We start from the raw sequence: 21,395 nt of genomic DNA, 5'->3' as shown, positions 1-21,395 counted from the left end.
CTTTTAATCACCTCCTGGAGCTGATGCTGAGGGCTCTGGACAAGTTGTGACACTGGGGGCTTTTAGTTTTCTTGTCTATAGAGACACGTCAGATTTACCTGGTACAACATTGGATGGCACAAGCTCTCAGAATAAGGTTATTCTCAGCTGTTGTGTGTGGAACAGCCAGAGGCATTCACCCCTTTATTTATATTGTTGGTCCTTAATTTCAGTCACTCGTATATAAGCCTTGTTTTACGTAGAGTTCATATAGTTTGGCAGAGTTATAAGTCAAGTTATGTTTGTAGCAGAGTTCTCTGAGTATTTTATTGGACAAGGCCTAAGACCAAGCAGTTATGGACTAATTTGTTCTAAAAACATGATTAGTGATACAACAATTAGTATGCTTGCATACTCTTAGAAATACCTAGTAATTGTTTTTTCCCTTTTTTAGCCCTTTGTCTTGAAATCTTATCACTGAGAGTAGAACTTCAGTTAGGAAGAAAGAAACCTTAGAATGAAAGTATTTTGACTAGACTTTTTATTTTAGGAACAAATGATGAGAAAGAAACAAGCGATGCATCTCGATGCAAGATATGTCACAATGGTGGAGAATGCATATTACTACTGCAACCCACCTCCAGCTGAAAAAACAGTGAAAAAGAAACGTCCTCCTCTTCAGGAATATGTCCGGAAACTTTTGTACAAGGATCTCTCCAAGGTTACCACTGAGAAGGTAAATCTTAATGAAATCATAGAACAGTAGTCAACTTGAGATTTGTGGTAGTGCTAAGCTTATATAACATTCAACCAAATTAATTCTTTTTCATCCTGATGATAATAGTACTGATTGCAGTGCACTTTCCTTCTAGCCCTGCACCAAATTGTTTTAGGTCAAGGACATATATTTCAGTTTTCCTAGATCAGCTTGTTTATCAGTTGCTTCAGTGCCCCACAAAGTATAGATAGGAAATGTAAGTAGTTTGCATTATTCACATTTTTTGAATGGAGAAATTGAAGCAGAATTGTTAAAGTCCCAGCAGTGGAGTTTAGGAGAGGTAGGATTAGATCCCAAGTTCCATTATGATTGATTCCATACAAGTCATCACAAGAAGGAATTCATACGATGATACATAATGTATGGGACATATGTTTTATTTTCCTTTTATGATAGTAACTTCTTATTCTAATTAAAATGGTAATTCTTCTAAATTTGATGTTGCTGCTGTGTGTACATTTGAAACTATTACTTTGTCTCTGATGTTCTGTAATGAATTTGCCTTTAAATATTTTGCTTTCAGTACAGGGGTTCTTAACCTTAAGTAGGCTTTAAGAGGCCCGTGATCCTCTGGAACTTAATGATATTGAATCTCTGGGCCTGTCTGTATTTTTCCGGAAGAGGGTCTGTAGCTTTCTTTAGATTCTCAGCAGGGGTCAATTTCCAGAAAAGGTTAAGAACCACCGACCTGTTAGCTTAATTATTGTAGTTACCTTGTTAGAACCTTCACTTTTAAGTGAGACATGTTGAGTAAACATTTTTTGGTCAACTCTACAAGTTGAAACAACATGGTATGGAACTTTTTTCTTTTCAGGAAAAAAAAATTGAAGCAAATTAACTTCTGGACAGAGGAAACCTATGGGGAGGATAAGAGTCATGGAATAATACATGTGTCATGGGCGGGCGGGGTAGAAGGTGATGACGAATGAGCACAACTTTAAAAATTGAAGCCACCTTCAGGGATCCAGAGACAGTAGTTGTTTAAGACAACAGGATTTGAAAGCTGTTTTAGAATTGGCTAAAAGTTTGAAGAGTATGGAATGCTTATGCATTTGAGATGATGTTAACGTTTCCATTGAAGCTGATATGAGAACATATTTAGTGCTTGAAAGGTGGATTGTGGGTATAGAATAGAGATGAAAAGACTACTTTACATTCTGCCAACAGTATCCATTTTCTTTCAGAATAAAAATGGAAAGAACTTGATGATGACTAGAGCTCTGCTGATTATCTCATTACCAGTAGAGATTTTGAAAGTAATAGCTAAATTGTATGGGGTGCTTGTAATGCGCCAGACACATTCCTACGTACTTCATGCACTTTAACTTGTCTAACCCTTAGACCAGACTTATGGAGTAAGTGCCTATCATCCCCCCTTTACATGCAAGGAAACTGTGTGATGTCAGTCTTGATGTTGTGTCCTCCATCTTTTTTTTTTTTAAGATTTTTTTGATGTGGACCATTTTTTTTTAAGTCTTTATTGAATTTGTTACAATATTGCTTCTGTTTTATGTTTTGGTTTTTTGGCCTCGAGGCATGTGGGATCTTAGCTCCCTGTCCAGTGATCGAACCTGTACCCCATGCACTGGAAGGCAAAGTCTTAACCACTGGACCACCAGGGAAGTCCTGTGTCCTCCATCTTAAGGGATCTTTTAACCAGATGACCTTGGGTTTATTTCGTTATTGGAAACTTTTCATTTATAAAAAGAAGCGTCTGAGGTTATTTACATCAAATGATGCACAAAAGAAAACATTATTTTTGTTAAATCTTGGGTATTTCTTTCAGTGACCTGAGTATGAGTGTATACTGTTAGCTTGATTGAAGTCCTGGAAACTCTAGGAAATTTAAGGCCGTTATGGAAAGATAAAGGGAAAATGTGAATAAATTTTACCAATAATTAGAAAAATCTTACTTTTCCTGTCTCTAAAGTGAAGAGGCTGGTAGAGAATCTATAAAGTATTTTCCATTTCAAAAGTTCTATGACTGTACAATCATAATAAAATATTTGTATTATAGGGTATTTTGGACTACTTAGTGCTTATCTTAGTAATTTAAACAAAATTCTCTTCATTTAGGTTTTGAGACAGATGCGAAAGTTGCCTTGGCAGGACCAAGAAGTGAAAGACTATGTGATTTGTTGTATGATAAACATCTGGAATGTGAAATACAACAGCATTCATTGTGTAGCCAACCTCTTAGCAGGACTAGTGCTCTACCAGGAGGATGTTGGAATCCATGTTGTGGATGGAGTTTTAGAAGATATTCGATTAGGAATGGAGGTAACAAAGACCTGCAGCACATTGGAATCTGTGGACAATTTAGAGAGCCTTTAAGTCCTATTATTGAAAAATAAGGATTTGAAAACCCTCTTTTCCCCATATGGTGTCATTTACTATTACTTTTTTGAAGATAATGATTTCTTAATAAACCCTGTTGTGTCAGATTTCCTAGTCTTCTCTCAGGCTAATGCTGAAGTATTTTTTGCCTTTTCTTCAAGTTCAGTTAAGCTTATTTTAGAAGAGTATAGTAAATTTTTATTATTTCCTGGTTACTATTGGCATTCACGTTATAGGAATTCATAAATTTATTAATTAGGAGAATTGGTAATCATTTGATAAGAATTTCTGTAAGAATTTTCCTCTTTCTATATGCTTGTTGTTTCCTTAATTCATGGATTTCAGAGAAAATAAGTTACAGAGGGCTGATAGGGAGAATTACATTTTAACTGTTTTATAAACTTAATTCATTTAACAATAGCTTAATATTAAATTTAATACTTAACATGTTCTTTTTATTAAAACATTTTAAAGGTAGACATTTCTTAGAGAAAAAGGACACCCAGAAGTGACTACCTATTAGAATATAAGAAAAGAACCCATTATTTTTTCTCTGTTCAGTGAGTGATATTGTCAAGTGACATAGGAGAATTTTACCTCTTCTCAAACACATTGCTATTCTTTAATGGAAATCTGCTTTTTTTTTTCTTCCCCCTTTAGGTTAATCAACCTAAATTTAATCAGAGACGTATCAGCAGTGCCAAGTTCTTAGGGGAACTTTATAATTACCGAATGGTGGAATCGGCCGTTATTTTTAGAACTCTTTATTCTTTTACTTCATTTGGTGTTAACCCTGATGGCTCTCCAAGTTCACTGGACCCTCCCGAGCACCTTTTCAGGATTAGACTAGTGTGCACTATTTTGGATACCTGTGGCCAGTACTTTGACAGAGGTTCTAGTAAACGAAAACTGGATTGCTTCCTTGTGTATTTTCAGGTATATAAATTGAAATAAGCAGTTGGCATCATTTAATGCATTGCTTGTGTTACAAAAATATTAGAGAAGAAACCCTGTAGCATTCATATATTATGTATAAGATATATTCATAGTTAGGTAAGATTTATTCTTGCAAGTATACTTAGCTTTAGAGGTTTTAAAATATATGATGGGGACTTCCCTGGCAGTCCAGTGGTTAAGACTCTGTGCTTCCTGCAGGGGGCACAGGTTCGATCCCTGGTCAGGGAACTAAGATCCTGTATGCCACACGGCATGGCCAAAAAAAAGAAAGAAAAATTTAAAAAATATATGTATGATGAATTCTATCATAAACATTCTGATTACATTTTAAGTTTTATAATTGATGATCATTAATTTTGGGAATTATTTTGGTGCAGTTTATAAATTTGGTATAGTATGGATTATTTTGTATTTGGTATGTAATTCATGAATCAAATTACTTGTAATATTTATGCATTTGATAACATTCTCACTCATTTGTGTTCTGGTTTTATATCTAAAATTCTTGTTTCTAAATTTAAAAAAAAGACCCATCATTAACACTGAAAGAAATATTTGTTCATTCATTGCTAAACTCTTGGGTTGTGCTTTCCATATCTTAAGTTACTTATGTAAACTGGTGATTTAGAGCAAGTACAGTATAAATTAAATTCAGATACAAATACAGAGACAGTTCTACAGCTTCTATACAGTTCATGTTCCAAAAGTTAGCTGTAGCTTGGTTGTCTGGAACCTAATCATTATTTCCCATCAAACACAATGTTATAAGTACTATTAGGGGGAATAGCTCACTATCAAATTCTCCAGATGTTACTGAAATAAAGTACCAGTGGTACCATTCAGTTCTATTTGATCATTCCTTTCTATCTAATCTGTTATGTTGTTTTTGTTTACCCATTGACAAAGAAAATAAATTTAAAACTACAACTTTGAGGTGTCAAAAATACATCCACATAGTAGCTGGTGTTAAGTGGGGGTAACTACTCTTGGGGAAGAGCTGTTTGTAACTTTCTCCTATTACTTTATCTTTGCGTTAGAGGGTAACTTGTTACTCTCTTGTTTTCTGAATTGTTGAGCCAAAAATGGGGAAGGTGTGTTGAAGATTTGAGACTCAGATTCTCTGTTCCACGTAAGAAATGCCTTAAGTTGGAGACTGCCTGTATTTAAAACCAAAGTTTTGCTGCAGAATATCAGTTATCACTATCAGCATCCAAAGCAGGATCCCTTTCAGAAGAGTGTTCTTATTTGTACTCACTCTAACATCACTGGCAGAGAGAAAAGAGCCACTCAGAAATATTCAGGAGTAGAAAGAGACAAAAGTATTTTCCACATTGATTAATAGCAGGAATGTGTAGCAGGGATATACTTAGGGCACGGGAGTAAGAAGTAAGTGAGGCCTGGGAGATGCAGTCAGTGTGTGCTGCCTGTAACAGTGTCCAGTTACATATTGGAAGGCAGATAGAAAGGCTCACCTGCAGCAGTGCTTCTAAACTTCAGTGTGTACACACATCACCTGGCTATATTGTTAAGATGCACACTGTGATTCAGTTGGCCTAGGGTAGGGGACGTCTCAGATTCTGTATGTCTAATAAGCTCTGAGTTCTCACACTTTGAGTAGCAAAGACCTAGAAGAAACTGGACAGGAAGATTAAACACCCAGAGGAACACCTGTTTATATACAAGTAAATTCATGGGTTGTGCTTTTTAGTTAAACTTGAGAATTACAAGTACAAAATAGAATGAAGGAGCCAAGCTAGGAGACGAGGGAAAATATCTAAATGGTGCCATATACACAGTAGATGTTCAATAAATGCTTGTTGATTACTGATTTTTATATATTCAAAAACCCTATCTTCAGATACTTTGACTCTTTAAAAAAATCAAAGCAGGTAGTATAGAGAAAATAATTGTAATTTATCAAAACCGTTGCCTTGAATTTGGTTGTTTTTGTAAAATTAAATATTTAAGCCCTATTTGGGATTTGGGAGTGGAGTTTCTGCCTGGTTTCAGTACCTGAAAACTTATTTGCTGTTTTATTTATTTATAATTTTTCCTTGCCTTTAAAAAAAGATTATGACAGTTACAATAAAAAATATATTTAAATTAAAGTCACCAGATGGCTTAGGAACTATATAGATGGAGGGAAATAAATGTGCTAGGATCACTGCTGTTGACCATTAATAAAAATGGTAGGTGTCTTGTACAACTCTTTAGTTGTTATAATTAGGTGATGTCACAATACAGATTATTTTAAATATTTTGTTATTAATTTCTTATAGCTAAATTTATTTTTCATTTGTTATCAGCGTTATGTTTGGTGGAAGAAAAGTTTGGAGGTTTGGACAAAAGACCATCCATTTCCTATTGACATAGATTACATGATCAGTGACACACTAGAACTGCTAAGACCAAAGATCAAACTCTGTAATTCTCTGGAAGAATCCATCAGGCAGGTACACGACTTGGAACGAGAATTCTTAATAAAACTAGGTAAGCAATTAATTACAGAGAGAAAATAAAGATGGTATTTGACAGATCGTTTCTAGAATTTGCTTTATAATGTCTTCAGTTAGCGTTTACTTTTGTATACTTTCTGTTTTTTGATGTTGAGTGTTACATAATAGTGTTAGGTAAGACCTGGGTGACTTACTTCTTGCTTTCATTAATCCCAAATTGGAGGAAAACAGTCATGTAAAACTTGAAGCAAATGATAATGATGGAAAAAATATAATCCTGTCAGCCTCTCTTAATTTTAGAATTTTTGGTTGCTAATTTAAAACCTACTTTTGATTAAAGCATCTCATATACGGTATATATTTTCAATAACACTATTTCCTAAGACAGTGCAGGCTTGACACTATATAAGGGGGTGCCTGTTAGAAGTTTGAAACTATCCCACCAAATTTTAGTTCCTAGTCACTGGGGGAGTTGTCTCTGTTTCTAAAGACTAGAGAACATGTGAGAAATGTGCTACAGGAGGATTGGTCACTTTACTTTCTCAGTATCCTTCTGCGATTGTTCTGGAAGAAGAGGTAGCATTTGAACGGCTCCCCTAAAGGACTGTAGGAGCCGACTAGCCTTGCCAGTGGAAATAACTGGAACAGGGTGGGGCCTTACCAGTCTGGCTTGCTTGCTGATAGTTCTTAGCATGTTGTATTGTAGTCATTTCAAAGTGACACATGGTTTCAGCCTATGAAGCTAGTATTTTATTAGGAGATTATTTATTAGGAGACCCTTACCTTGACCAGTTATACTAATTGTATAAATTTACTATGTTGCATATCTGAAAAACCACTTTTCATGGCAAAGGCATTGGTGATCCTTTTCCTCTAAAGTTATTTTTTCATATTAAATCCAGCATATTAATAGGGTTTCTTTCTCCAAGGTAAATCCTGTTTTGGAGAATTCGATTACTGTTATCTATTTGAGCGTTATTTGAAAGGTGCTACTGATTATGCAACTATTCACTTTTCCTAATTCTCAACCCATAAACGCATATGTGATTCTTTTTGTTCTTTGAACTTTGTCCCAAGTTATCTACTTTCTTTTCCTTTTCAGATTTCTAATTGTATAAAATGATCGTTTCAAGTAGAGTGTTTATTTATCTACATACTTATTTCATTTACTTTATATGCTTTGAAATAGTCTTAGCCTTGTTTCCCAAAGACTTCCATGAATGACTCTCTCTGTATAGTGGGCATGAGGAAATACTAGTTGGATACCCAGTTTGGTAGCAGTAAAGAGAGCAGTATGCTTTATCCTTTATCGAGCAAAGAGTTAAATTAAAGGACTTCGGGCTTCTTTTGAGGAGTCTGTCCTTGTTTAGAATATGGAAAGGAAAAAATAGGTCACCAGTCACCATTTGCCAATGCAACTCTAAGGATGGTGGCAACTAGAATCAATATGCTCCCAAGTCGTCCCATTTTCCTTCTGTTTTAGAATCTAAATATCATAGACAAGGTATACATGAATAAATCTATATTAAATCTGTTTCCTGTTGGTAAACCATAAGATAATATAGCATTTTGCTTTTGGTAGTTTTTTGTTTTCAAGCACTTGCAAATTCATTATCATTTCAATCTTATAGCTATCCAATGCTAACTTAATAGTTAGCATTTTCTCATATTTTTAAAACCATTTTAATGTTATTAAAAGTAATGAAGTGTTCATGGCAGAAATTTTGAAAAATGCCAAGAAGACAGAAATCACTGATATTTCATATGCACGGAGAATCATGTGTTAACATTTTGATATATGTTCTTCTATTTTAAAAAAATTTCTTCACGTGTTTGCAGTTTTATAACTGGATTTTTTTCTACCTAATATATTATGAAATTTCTTCCTGACATGAAATACTTTTCTAAATATTTAATTTTTTACAAAACTGGCTATTTTTCTTTGTACGAATGTGTTAATTCTGTTGTTTGACACGTTATTTCTAATTTTGCACCCCTATAAATAACATTATTATGTTACTTTTGTGTGTATCTTGGTTTTCTCAGGATAGAGAGAATTACTGGCTCTAAGACACTTTTTTTTTTTTAACATCTTTATTGGAGTATAATTGCTTTACAATGGTGTGTTAGTTTCTGCTTTATAACAAAGTGAATCAGTTATACATATACATATGTTCCCATATCTCTTCCCTCTTGCATCTCCCTCCCTCCCACCCTCCCTATCCCACCCCTCTAGGTGGTCACAAAGCACCGAGCTGATCTCCCTGTGCTACGCGGCTGCTTCCCACTAGCTATCTATTTTACATTTGGTAGTGTATATATGTCCATGCCACTCTCTCACTTTGTCACAGCTTACCCTTCCCCCTCCCCATTTCCTCAAGTCCATTCTCTAGTAAGACACACTTTAAGAACAAAACCAAAATGGTAATAGGCAATGTAATTTAATTCTGGTTTGGAAGTTCTAGATTATATTATTATATTATAAAAGGAACAGAAATGGGAAGAATAAAAGTGAAAAAAGAAAAGTCATATGAATAAATTACCTATAAAACAGAAGAGTGTATTTCATAAATTAAAAATAAAATCAGTAGAATAAAATAAAAGCCCAGAAGTTGCCCCAATTAAATACAAAACAATTTATTGTATGACGAAATAGGAATCTTAAAAATAGGATAAGAACAACAAGGTGAGCATTTAGGGGGAAAATTGATATAGAACCACATCTTATGTCATCAAACTCCAGATGGATTGAGGAGTTAAATATTTATTTTTTAAAAGTTAAAAATATATCTGATCATCAGATATTTGGAGAGGTGGTAATTTTCCTAAATTTTAAAAGGATGCAAGAAAGCACACATATGTTGGCAGATTTGGGTGCTTAAAACTTTTGTACAATGAAAGAAATAACTAAGATTGAAGTGAAAATAGTTTCTGTGCCAGGTTATTATCACTTACATAAAGAACACAGGCAAATTGATACACAATAGATAGATGAACATAACATAATCAAATGAGGGAGGGCAGGGAAGAGTTGGTATTTTTATTGAGTACTTCCAGTTTGCCAAAATTAAAGTGGAAGGTAATGTTCGTATTTGACAAGTGAGTTATGTAAAGCCCAAATCAAAATACTAGGTTAACAATCGAGCCAGAATTCAAAGACTGTGCTCTTTCTGACATAGTAAGTATGTGGGGAAAATGCTTAGCATGTCTAGTGAGCAGAGAAATATAAATGAAAACCATTTGAAAGGGAGTATCACAATTATTACTCTGTTATGAGCAGGAAAACTGAGGCACCAAGCAGCTCAAATTCAAGAGAACAGTATTTGATTATTTTGGTCCCCAAGTACACTTAATTCTGACCCACATTTTAACTATTGTACTGTCTAGATTTTACGTTTTATTAACCGTATGTCCTTTGTACATTTTTATCTGCATTGTTTATTTTAGATTGACAGTGTCCTAGAGGTCAGCAACTGAACTGTTTATTATACAGCTTAGCAAATGCAAAATATATTTATAAACTGCTTTTGAAACTAACTTGCAATGCAAATGAAAATGTGTTAGAAATAGTATTTTCCTTACAAATTAGATGTACAGCTATCAAAACAAAGCTACTTATCCATTAGAGTTCTTCCTGTGACACGTATTTTAAAGTGGCTGTAAAAAAGGTATAATGGTATATTAGGCCATGTGAGTTTATCAGCACTGTGATATTTTTTATTGAGAGTGCTTAGATTTATATAGTCCTGACTTTTAATTTTTTGCCTTTGATAACATTAAAGCAATATATTGCTTCTGAAATTCCAAATAAATGAATAAATTAAATAGTCAGTTCATGGTATCTCAATCTGAGATAGCAGTTTTCTCCCTCAGTATTATTTTTCTTTTAAAACAGATCTCTCTGAGCTTTATCCATCTTTTCTCAATTTTTTTTTTTTTAATTTCCAAACTTGAATGTACCTCCTTTCATCACTCTGTACATCTGTGTTTTTGTCAATTCTTAATTGGTTAGACTTAAGACACTGGAGTAATTTTTTGTTTTTGTTGGTTGTGTTAGTTATTCAAACTTTCCGGGCTTCAGTATACCTCATAAAATGAAAGGGTTAAATCACATCGTCACTAAAGTTTCTGTCTGCTCTAATTGTCTAAGATTCTGTGAGTAAACAAGTATTTACTAAACACCTACTATGTATTTATCAATATATGGCCTCTAATGAGTTTTGAATATATAAAAAAAGTTTTTTGTTCTCAAGGCTCTTATAATCTGATGTAACATGTATTGAAATCATTAGAAAAACCATTACATGGTGTATCTTTAAGTGTAAAGTGCTGTGATCAATTCTGCAAGTGCTTTAGAGTAAGTAGGAGGAAGAGTAGTACTCAGTGAGTTTATGCAGGAAGTGAAACTTAGACTGAATTTGAAGAATGTATAGGATTTGAAAGTGCATATTGAACGATATTCTCTATGGAGAAGCAATTTGATGATCACGAATGCAAGGTTAGTATACTTTGTGACACAGAAGAGTCTACCCCAACTACAGGAAAAGGCTGGATTAGGACTAGGGAGCGTGGGGAAAAGTCGGATCAGATGAGACCATGGTATGTGCATCTTGAAAGTAGAGAGTAGTTTGGAACTCAAATGATAATAAAGAAGAATTGATTAGGCAGCAAAATGTGGATGAACATGAGGAGGAGGAAAGAGATTCAAGCCAGGGAATTCCCTTTGGAGGAACACGCTGTTACTGAAGAAAAAAACAAGCTCTTTGGTGACACAGCTGTTAGATGTGTCACCATATAGCTTTGCCTCCTTCCCTCAGTCTTAATTTGCAGACATTCAAATTGATAGTCAAATGCGACTTCTCCATTAAAGCGATATAATTTTATTATATCCTTGAGTGTTTAGAGATTCTTGAAATATCATTTGATAAGAAGTATGACCAAGGTTGCATTGTACGTGGCTGAAGCTGCACCTTATGTGCTGCTACTGTTTGCCTTTGTTCATCTGACACTGAGATAAACAGTTTGAAGCTCTGAGAAAGGGGAAAAAAATTTTTTTTTTTTTTTGGCTAGTGGTTAAGAAATGTATCAGTGCTCCTTTGTTGAAATAAAGATCTAATTAAGTTTTTTAAATGGTTCTCAAAATAGTTTTAAATTCTGTTCTTATTTTATTCTGAGAACATGGCTGTTGAATTATCTTAATACATACTTTAAGTGGTGTAATACTGTCGAAAACTTGCCTTTATCTTTTTTTTAATGTCTTTTTCTACTTTCTCCTCACTTCAAGGCCTAGTAAATGACAAAGACTCAAAAGATTCTATGACAGAAGGAGAAAATCTTGAAGAGGATGAAGAAGAAGAAGAAGGAGGAGCTGAAACAGAGGAACAATCTGGAAATGAAAGTGAAGTGAATGAGCCAGAGGAAGAGGTGATGACTTTTATTTATAGCAAAATAGGTACATTTGTAAAAGAGTATTTTGATTATATGAGCCAAGATTTTCTTTAATGTATAAAATAAGATCTCCTCTTTAGTTTTATTAGAGTACATGTAACTAGTAGTATATGTCTATTATAAAACTGCTGGATTAATTAAGAGTTTTTTTTTTTTACAAGTAAGAAAATACTGATCATAGGATTTTTAAAAATTACTATTATTAAGACCATTTTTTTAGAGCAGTTTTAGGTTCACAGCAAACTTAAGGGGAAGATACAGAGATTTCCCATATGTTACCTGCTCATACCTACTCACACAACCTTCCCCCATTATCAACATCCCCCACCAAAGTGGTACATTTGTTACAACTGATGAACCTATAGCAACACATCGTGATCACCCTAAGTCCATCATTTACGTTACAGTTGACTCTTGGTGTTGTACTTTGTATGGGTTTAGGTAAAAGTATAATGACATGTATCCATCATTATGGTTAGGATTTTTATTTAATAAGCAATTTGAAGACAAAAAATTGATCTGCTAAGTATGTGTTTTCTTTTTTTAAAATTTAATTTATTTATTTAATTATGGCTGCGTTGGGTCTTTGTTGCTGTGCACAGGCTTTCTCTAGTTGTAGCGAGCGGGGGCTACTCTTTGTTGCGGTGCGCGGGCTTCTCATTGCGGTGGCTTCTCTTGTTGTGTGCGGGCTTCTCATTGTGGTGGCTTCTCTTGTTGTGGAGCATGGGCTCTAGGCACGCGGGCTTCAGCAGTTGTGGCTTGTGGGCTCTAAGGTGCAGGCCCAGTAGTTGTGGCGCACGGGCTTAGTTGCTCCGCGGCATGTGGGATCTTCCTGGACCAGGGCTCAAACCCGTGTCCCCTGCATTGGCAGGCAGATTCTTAACCACTGTGCCACCGGGAAAGTCCCGATCAGCTATGCATCTTAATCTCACTTTCGTTTTTTTTTGGCCACACCGTGCGGCATGTGAGATCTAAGTTCCCCAACCAGGGATTGAACTTGTGCCCCCTGTGGTGGGAGGACAGAGTCTTAACCACTGGGTCACCAGGAAGTACCCTTAATCTCACTTTTGAGTGTGGACTTTTTAACCTGTAGATTTTATGAAAAAATTATGGACTAGATGTTAATAACTTTGCTTTTTCCCAGATCTGATAGTATAGGAAACCTGAAAATCATCATGTACCATAATCATCAGTGTGCCCTTTTGTTTTTACGACTCTGTTAGGCCAAACTAACATGAATGACTGTTCATGAATGAAATGACTGTTCTACCATTTAGGACCTATCAAAATGTCATTTTCACATATGATTCAACCTAATAGTTTTAATTCGTTCCTTTTTTCTTCTAAAGCTGCTTAAGTTTTAAAAATTCCACCTAAAATAATAGAGTATCTGGGGTTTGCTTCATAACCTGGAAGTAGACTGGGCAATGAGTTAGGGATATACAAGAAACTATAACCTGACCATTAGCTAATAATTGTTCAGTTGTGTAATGGGTAAGGGTTCCTTATGCTATTCTGTCTACATTAATATATATTTAAATTAGAAAGTTAAGAAAATGAAAAGCAGGATGAATAAGAATAACAATAAAATACTGATGAATATAAAATTTAAATCATGGAATTAGCACTTTTTCACCTTGTAAGCTTATAATTATGATATCACGTGTATGGTTTCTTTGTGTCCCTTGGGTGCTAAGAGCATTTAGGAGAGTGTGATAATTTAGAAGTGTGATTTTAATTAAATATTGAAAAAGTTTAAATTTATAATCAATATTTAAATGTTTTATGGAAATTGAATTTATTAAAATTTTAAGTTTTGATTTACTTGAGTAAATAGAATACAAATGTTTAGAGGATATGGGTTGTTTCATGTATAAAGGAATGTAAATTATTTAAGGCATTCATAAAAGAGATTCATAAACTGGATTTTTAAAAAGCTTCATTTAGTGCGAAAGAAAAATGACCCATAGGGACTTCCCTGGTGGCACAGTGGTTGAGAGTCCACCTGCCAGTGCAGGGGACACGGGTTTGAGCCCTGGTCCGGGAAGATCCCACATGTCGAGGAGCAACTAAGCCCATGCACCCCAACTACTGAGCCTGTGCTCTAGAGCCCGCGAGCCAGAACTGCTGAGCCCGCGTGCCACAGCTACTGAAGCCCATGTGCCTAGAGCCCGTGCTCTGCAACAAGAGACACCACTGCAGTGAGAAGCTTGTGCACCACAATGCTCACTGCAACTAGTGAAAGTCCACGCGCAGCCACGAAGACCCAACACAGCCAAAAATAAATATTAATTAATTAATTTTTTAAAATGACCAATAATTTAAGGTAATTAAGACTTTCTACAGTTAGAAGTAGAAATCCCTAAGTCTTATTTTCTTTTTAGCCCTGAAGGTCTGTAGCTATTAATGAACATTTCGTATGATTTGACTACATCGCAAATAGCTTTGCTGTTAGTTAAAAATGAATTATTGTGTAAAAGGCAGCATAAATAATAATGTATGGTTTTTATAATTGGTTAGCATTTATAGGCAGTAGAAATGCACCTTTGTGTTGGTATTTTGCTACCACTTTTTTCCCCCAGTTTTATTGAGATATAATTGATATAACATTGTATTAGTTTAAGGTGTACATATAACATTTTATATATATATATATAGAGAGAGAGAGAGAGAGAGAGAAATGATTACCATAATAAGTTTAGTTAACATCCATCACCTCACATAGTTAGTAATGTTTTTTTGTGTGTGTGTGATGAGAACTTTTAAGATTTACTCTTAGCAAATTTCAAATATACAATACAGTATTGCCAGCACTTTCTCTTTCCAACCTGACCACTCCCCTAAAGTAGATATAAATAAACTGATAAAAATTTAGAACTGGAATATGTTTCTATAATTGATTTCTATGTAAGAGATGGACATTGCTATATTGCTTTTTTTTAAAAGAAGGAAAATAATTAATTAATTCTTGGCCTTGTTGCGTTTTCGTTGCTGCACGTGGGCTTTCTCTAGTTGTGGTGAGCGGGGGCTACTCTTTGTGGCGGTGTGTGGGCTTCTCATTACAGTGGCTTCTCTTGTTGTGGAGCATGGGCTGTAGGTGCGTGGGCTTCAGTAGTTGTGGCACACGGGCTCAGTAGTTGTGGCACATGGGCTTAGTTGCTCTGCGGCACGTGGGATCTTCCCAGACCAGGGCTCGAACCTGTGTCCCTGCACTGGCAGGCAGATTCTTAACCACTGTGCCACCAGGGAAGTCCCTATATTGCTTTTCTAAAAAATGAGTTTGTCGTAGAAACATTCAATTATATAATTTAAATTGGCTTATTAAGTACTTTATAACAACAAAAGGAAATGAGAGAGTATTTCCATTTTGTATTTTTAGACTAATCTTATGACTGTCTTTGGATTTTGCTACCGCACTAATTAGATAAAGAATCTAATAAATTAAACATCCTCAGTAAATGTGACATTAAAGAGTGACTCATTTTCCTATAAATTTCTCATTTGAATAGTTGTACTATATTTTCTCCTCTAAACACTTTCTCCTTTTCAAAAGTGAACTTTATAATTTTTAACTATTTCTTTTCCAGTTGCAAAGTGGATATTATACATAATATATGTGTGTTTGCTAAGTGGAAAAACAAAATGTTCGATAGGATGACTCATGAGCCTTGTCTGGGAGGAGAATTGAAAGGAATGCTTGGTTTACTTTAAGGAAATGGAGTTGGAATTGTTTGCTCTCCCACCCGAGACCATCCTTTCCCACCAGTACCCTCCAAACACAGGGAGGAGAACATTTTTAAAGAGAGAAGATGGATTGATTATAAAGTAGTAAGAACAATGTAGGATATTCTATAAATATGTGCCTCAACTGAGAAAGAACAGGGCTGGAGTGGAACTCTTCAGAAAAGTTGTACTCTTCTTTTCCATCTTGGTCCACAACTCTTCCAAGCTCCATATGGCCTTTTGAAGTTATTCTTAGCACATAACAACCAGAATATTTTCTTCTCAGTATCAGCTGGGTAAATTAAAAGGAACTTTAAAGATGAACTAAATGTTCTTCTGCTAAAATTCTAATTTTCTGCAGCATTTTAGAGAAAGTACAAGATTTATTATTGTAATAGCAATAATATTTATTGAGTATGGTCACTGTGTTCATATTACCATTTCTCTTGGTACCCTATGAGTTAGGTGATAAATAAGGCACAGATACGTTAATAATTTGCCTCAGGTCCTAGCAAGCCAGCATTTGAACTTGGACAGCTTGACTTCTGTGCTGACCACCTGCTTTCCTAACCAGCTCATGTGGTCTGTTGACTTCCTCACCTCACAGGTTATTATGACCATGGGATTAGGACAGGGAGATTCTTGTTCAGCGTTTTAATTTCAAAAGTTAATCCGTTTTATTTTGCTTGAGCAATATAAAAAATGGTGAAAGAAAAGGGTTAATGTGTTTTAGCTTAGTTTTTGAATAGGAAGCATCTTTCAAGTGTTAAGAAATGATTAATTTTTTCCAAGGGCCAATTTAAGAGCATTTCTATTGCAAATTTAAATTTGAATTATAGAATTATGTCAAAAAAGGTTAATGCATTTGAAAAAAAAGTTAATGCCTTTCTGTATTTTCCTCAACTATTTCCACTTCAGAAATTCTAAAAGTTTTCAAATGTCTCTATAGTAAGTAATAATGCACTGTTTGGATTTTTAAAATCAATTTCTGTGTATACTAGAAGTGTTATAACAAATTTAAATCATTTGTTTTCTCTTAGGAATTATTTCTCATTCACTTTATTTCTCTTGGCACAATGAGAAACAGCTGGGTTTAGTGTAGTCTTTTTAAAAAAATCTTTTATGGAACAGAGTGGGAGTGAATTGTGTTAGAAGGATACTCAGATGGAATGCTGCCCCTGTGTGGTTGGGGTTTTTTTTGGTTTTGGTTATGGTTATAGTTTTGTTTTTTTTGTGCCTCTTTGAAAATTCACTGGAGTTCTGCCCAATCTTCCGTTTGAAAAGGAATTTTGGCTGAGAGAAGAGGATGCTGGGGGTACTGACAGGAGAGGATGGAGAGATGTAGTACTTGAAAGCCACCAGCAAGGGGAGTCAGAATGCCTATCTCCTCTGCTTAATAAAGCACATGTCCTTGGGCAAGTCACTTAACTTTTCTGAGCCTTAGTTTTTTCACATATAAAAATGAGGACCATAAAGCTTATCCATCCTTCTTCAGAATTAGGTAGAGCAAACAAAATGCTGTGAGAGCACTTTCTAAACTGAGGTGCTTTATACAGTGAGGTGCTTTATAAAATGTAGTGTCATTGCTTTCAAATGGTAACAATGTTAAATTTGAATTGTCAGTTTTCATTGCAGAGTTAGATGGATATTAAAGAACTACTAGGAGAAAATCAGTCTCAAGTTAGGGAGGAGGAAAATAACAAAAGGTTCAGGAAACTCGTTCCTTGTGGAATTCAAGGAAGAGTTTCTACAAAGGATCTTTGTATTACTAGATCAGTGGAAAATGTGAAATGGGTTTTCAGCTACTGGTATGTAGTACATGTTGCCAGCTGACTTCGCCCTACCAGTCTAGGCAGACTGCATAAAAGGCTGAAACCAGAGAATAATAAACAATTATACAGAAAATTTAACATCTTTTTAAGGCATGTAAAAGTAGTAATGTTTTTCAAAATGTCTTAATCTTCTACAAATGTTAAACAATTTCAGGAGGGTTCTGATAATGATGACGATGAAGGGGAGGAAGAAGAGGAAGAGAATACAGATTACCTCACGGATTCAAATAAGGAGAATGAAACTGACGAAGAAAATACTGTACGTATGGCTGAAAATTTGCTTTTTGAAATTGTGCACTATTTTCATAGTATTTCAATTTTAGCCACTGAAGTTTTAGTTTTTGTGATAATTGAAATAATGTTTCTTTGGAAATTCATTTTTAATTTGTTTTCCTATCTAAATACTTTTCTTTATTAACAAGTTCTTTGACTATATAATAATGTTATATTGCCCACTCATTCCTTGAGTTATGTTGGAAAAGTTATCAGTACAAAAGGTTCTGCCATACAAAACATTACAGTTAGAATTTCTAGTCTGAATTCTTGTTTCTATTCTGTTTTTATAAGGAGGTAATGATTAAAGGAGGTGGACTCAAACATGTACCTTGTGTAGAAGATGAGGACTTCATTCAAGCTCTGGATAAAATGATGCTAGAAAATCTGCAGGTATTAACTGTTGCTCTAATCCAAAGTATTCAATACAAAATACTGCAGCACATTTGATTGTGTTTCCTACCTAAACATTTACCTCTGCAGCAGCTTTTTCTAAGTTAGACAGTTTGAAGCTGCCAATACTTCTGGCATCCCATATCCTAATTTGCCACATTTCTTTGAAAATAGATGGAAAAAATGTAATAAGACTTGGAACAGAGTGACTTCATTGTATCACCCTCCACCTTTTCTCTCTGAAGTCATATCTCTATTTCTAAAACCCTTCACTTGCAGTTTGTTTAGGAGTCAAACTGCGGAAGATAAATATTTGGGGAAATTTAATTTAGTAAATTCTTAAGTTTGATTTATAATTTGAATAACTTATATATAAATATCTAGAGGAAATTGGTCATTTGATATTTAAAGAAATGTTAATTGTTTAATCATGACATTAAGATACTAGATTTTATAAAAAGCTCCATCGTCCCAGTGATTTAGGTAATTATGTTTTTCTGTAGTTAGAGGGAAAATCCCATGGACTGTTTACTTCAGCCCTATATATAGCTATTGTTTTAACCTTTGGTGACTTGAGAAAGGGGCTTTTGTTGGAATGGTAGGTGAAGGCCCCATGGAGTGTGGGCTCAGTGGGAAACGGAGAAGGAGGAAGTGGAAATACTGGATACAGGTAGAGCTGACTTGAGACGTTTTCTAGAAAGGGAAAAGAAATGGGGATGTAGCTAGAGAAGGTCAGAGTTAAAAGAGGAGGGTTATTTTTAAGATAGAGGAAGTTATGGAGTAGATGCCGATGGAATAATCCTTTAGAGAAGAAATACTGGATTTTACTTTCATAAATGTAGAAGATGCTGGTAAGGTCAGAAGCTATGATCATGTATGAATTAGTGGTACAGGCCAATTTGCTTCTTCCTACGTATATTAAAATTTCTTCATACATCTAGAAAACTCTTACTTTATGAAACCTTATATTCATGTCATTTAGGAGCACACATCATCAAATAAAACATAATCATTATAATCCCTTTGATGAGGTAATAAACAGTTTACTCCTTAAAGAAGTTTTTCGTATCTTACATGAATCAGTAGCTATTTACTCATTCATTCATTTGTCTAGCAAGTATTTATTGGGCCTACTGTGTGACTAGCACTGTTCAGGCTTAGTGTAAAATAGTAAATAAAAACAGACCTGGTTCCTGCTCTCAGAGAATGTACTTTTATGGGGGAGGTACATATTTAACCACAAATATGTAATTTCAAATTATAAGTGCTAAGGAACTAAAAGAACGCTTTGGTAGAGAGTAAAGGAGAAGGGCCTTCTTTAGATAAGATGATCAGAGAAGGCATCTCTGAGAGCATGACTCTTAGACAAGACAGGTACAGAGGAGTCATCTGGGTGAAAAATTAGGGTAACGTGAAAGCAGTGTGTCAGAGGTACTGAAGCAGAAAAGAACTTGTGTTTGAAAAACTTAAAAAAGGCCGGTATTAATAGAACACGGTCTGTGGGTGGGTCACAGCATGAGAACAGGTAATTGGGAGTGGCCCGGTCCTTTAAGGAGCTGGTTCAGACTGGGATAGGACTAAAAGTGGGGAGACTAACCAGGGGGTGGTTAGAAGGCTGTGGTGGTAACCCAGGTGAGAGATGATGGGCATCTGTCTAGGGGAGTGGCAGGGCACATGGACAGAAGTCTGGATTTGAAAGCTGTTTAGGAGGTAGAATGAACTGGATTTATTTTGTGCTTGATTAGATAGCGGTGTATGGGGCCCAAGGAGTCAAAGACGACACTCAAGTCTTTTAGCTTTTGGGCCACTGGCTGGTCTCTGACTGGAAACGGGAGAGTGAGCCCAAGTTCCACTTGTTAAGTTTGAGGAGCCTGTGAGGTGTCAGTGGAAGTGTCTGGAGATCAGAAGAGAAACACAAATGGAGCGGTTGTTAGAGCATATTTAAAGCCATGGCAATAACTGACTCACCCAGATGTAGAGTGTGGAGACGGAAGAGGAGCAGGTTCAGGGTTGAGCCCTGAGGAGCCCAACATTTAGAAATAAGGTAGAAAAGCTGAGGAAGTCAGAGGAATGGGAGCTTTTGATGTGGTCCAGTGATCGTTACTTATTGAGCACTCTTGAAGAAGTGATCTGGAAGGATGGGAGGGTGTGATCAGAGAGGAGGAAACTTTGAATTCACATTTTTGCATTTGTGTTTATGTACTGCAGAAAACTTCATCCTCTGTTAGGCACTGATTTTAAATCATTATCAAATACCCCAAACGAACAGTTGTACAGACGTCTTCCTTTTGCTAAAAATCGTAGGAAGATACAGTATCGTGAAGACATTGACTCTTCATGAATCAGGTCCTTAAATTTCATGCAGTCCTAATTCTGTCCCACGGGGGGCATTTGGGGATGGGGTGGGGGTGGGGGGAGAGAAGAACAGGGACATGAATGCAGGGTGAACTTAACAAAATTATTCCTAAAAGCATCTGTAAGAAGAAACAGAATAGCTAGGAAACTTGTAGAAAATGGAGGGTGAGTTGAAATACAAGATATACATACAGTAATAGGTTGTTGCAGGAATAGACAGATTAATCAAACAGAGGAGAGTCCAGAATAGACCTCAGAACATGGCAGTTTAATCATGATGAAGTTAACACTTCAGATCAGTTGAGGGAAAATGGTGTATTCAACAAATGGTCAATAAAAATAAAGCTGGATTTCTGTTTTATTTCCACACCAGAATTAATTGCAAATCTCTCAAAAAATCTTAATAATTGTGAAGACTGTTGAGCACTGCATTAAGACTTTACATTTATTCTTCATACAGTGCTGTTGGATGCTGTTCATATTCCCATGTTTCACTTAAAGAAATAGGCTTGGAAAGACAAAAAAACTTGCTTAAGGTGAAAGGGTAGTGAGTGGTGTAGTCTCTTATCAACCATTTGTTGCATTACTTTCCAGCACAGAATGCCATAAAAACCTTTAAGAAATAACAGACCAGGGGGGAAAAAGTCTATAGCCAACACAACACGAGTCAATATCTCTACTATACCAAAGAGATCATACAAAGTAATGAGAAAAGATGAATGACTCATTTTGTTGCTGTTGGAAAGAATATGCAAAATCGTGCTAAAGCTCACTGACAATCAAAAGATAAGCGAACTAAGAAGGGCCTTTTTATCAGGTCATCAGATATTAAGATTTAAAAAGTGACAGTATCTATTGTGGTTA

General features: G+C 35.4%; 1 protein-coding gene across 3 annotated transcripts in view; it reads left to right on the top strand.

Moving 5' to 3' along the window:
- UPF2 (UPF2 regulator of nonsense mediated mRNA decay) overlaps positions 1 to 21,395 on the top strand; it is a 100,231-nt gene that overhangs the window by 64,004 nt on the left and 14,832 nt on the right. For all 3 annotated transcript variants that reach the window (XM_060097604.1, XM_060097603.1, XM_060097605.1), the window contains exons 12-18: positions 530 to 715; positions 2,834 to 3,037; positions 3,755 to 4,030; positions 6,358 to 6,541; positions 11,792 to 11,931; positions 17,665 to 17,769; positions 18,078 to 18,176. In XM_060097604.1, coding sequence (XP_059953587.1) covers positions 530 to 715; positions 2,834 to 3,037; positions 3,755 to 4,030; positions 6,358 to 6,541; positions 11,792 to 11,931; positions 17,665 to 17,769; positions 18,078 to 18,176 — 1,194 coding nt within the window. The remainder of the gene's footprint in view (positions 1 to 529; positions 716 to 2,833; positions 3,038 to 3,754; positions 4,031 to 6,357; positions 6,542 to 11,791; positions 11,932 to 17,664; positions 17,770 to 18,077; positions 18,177 to 21,395) is intronic.

Source organism: Mesoplodon densirostris, chromosome 4, assembly GCF_025265405.1.
Source record: "Mesoplodon densirostris isolate mMesDen1 chromosome 4, mMesDen1 primary haplotype, whole genome shotgun sequence".
NCBI lineage: Eukaryota > Metazoa > Chordata > Mammalia > Artiodactyla > Ziphiidae > Mesoplodon > Mesoplodon densirostris.
The sequence above is the reverse complement of the archived record's forward strand: the minus strand, read 5'-3'. Positions and strand labels throughout refer to the sequence as shown.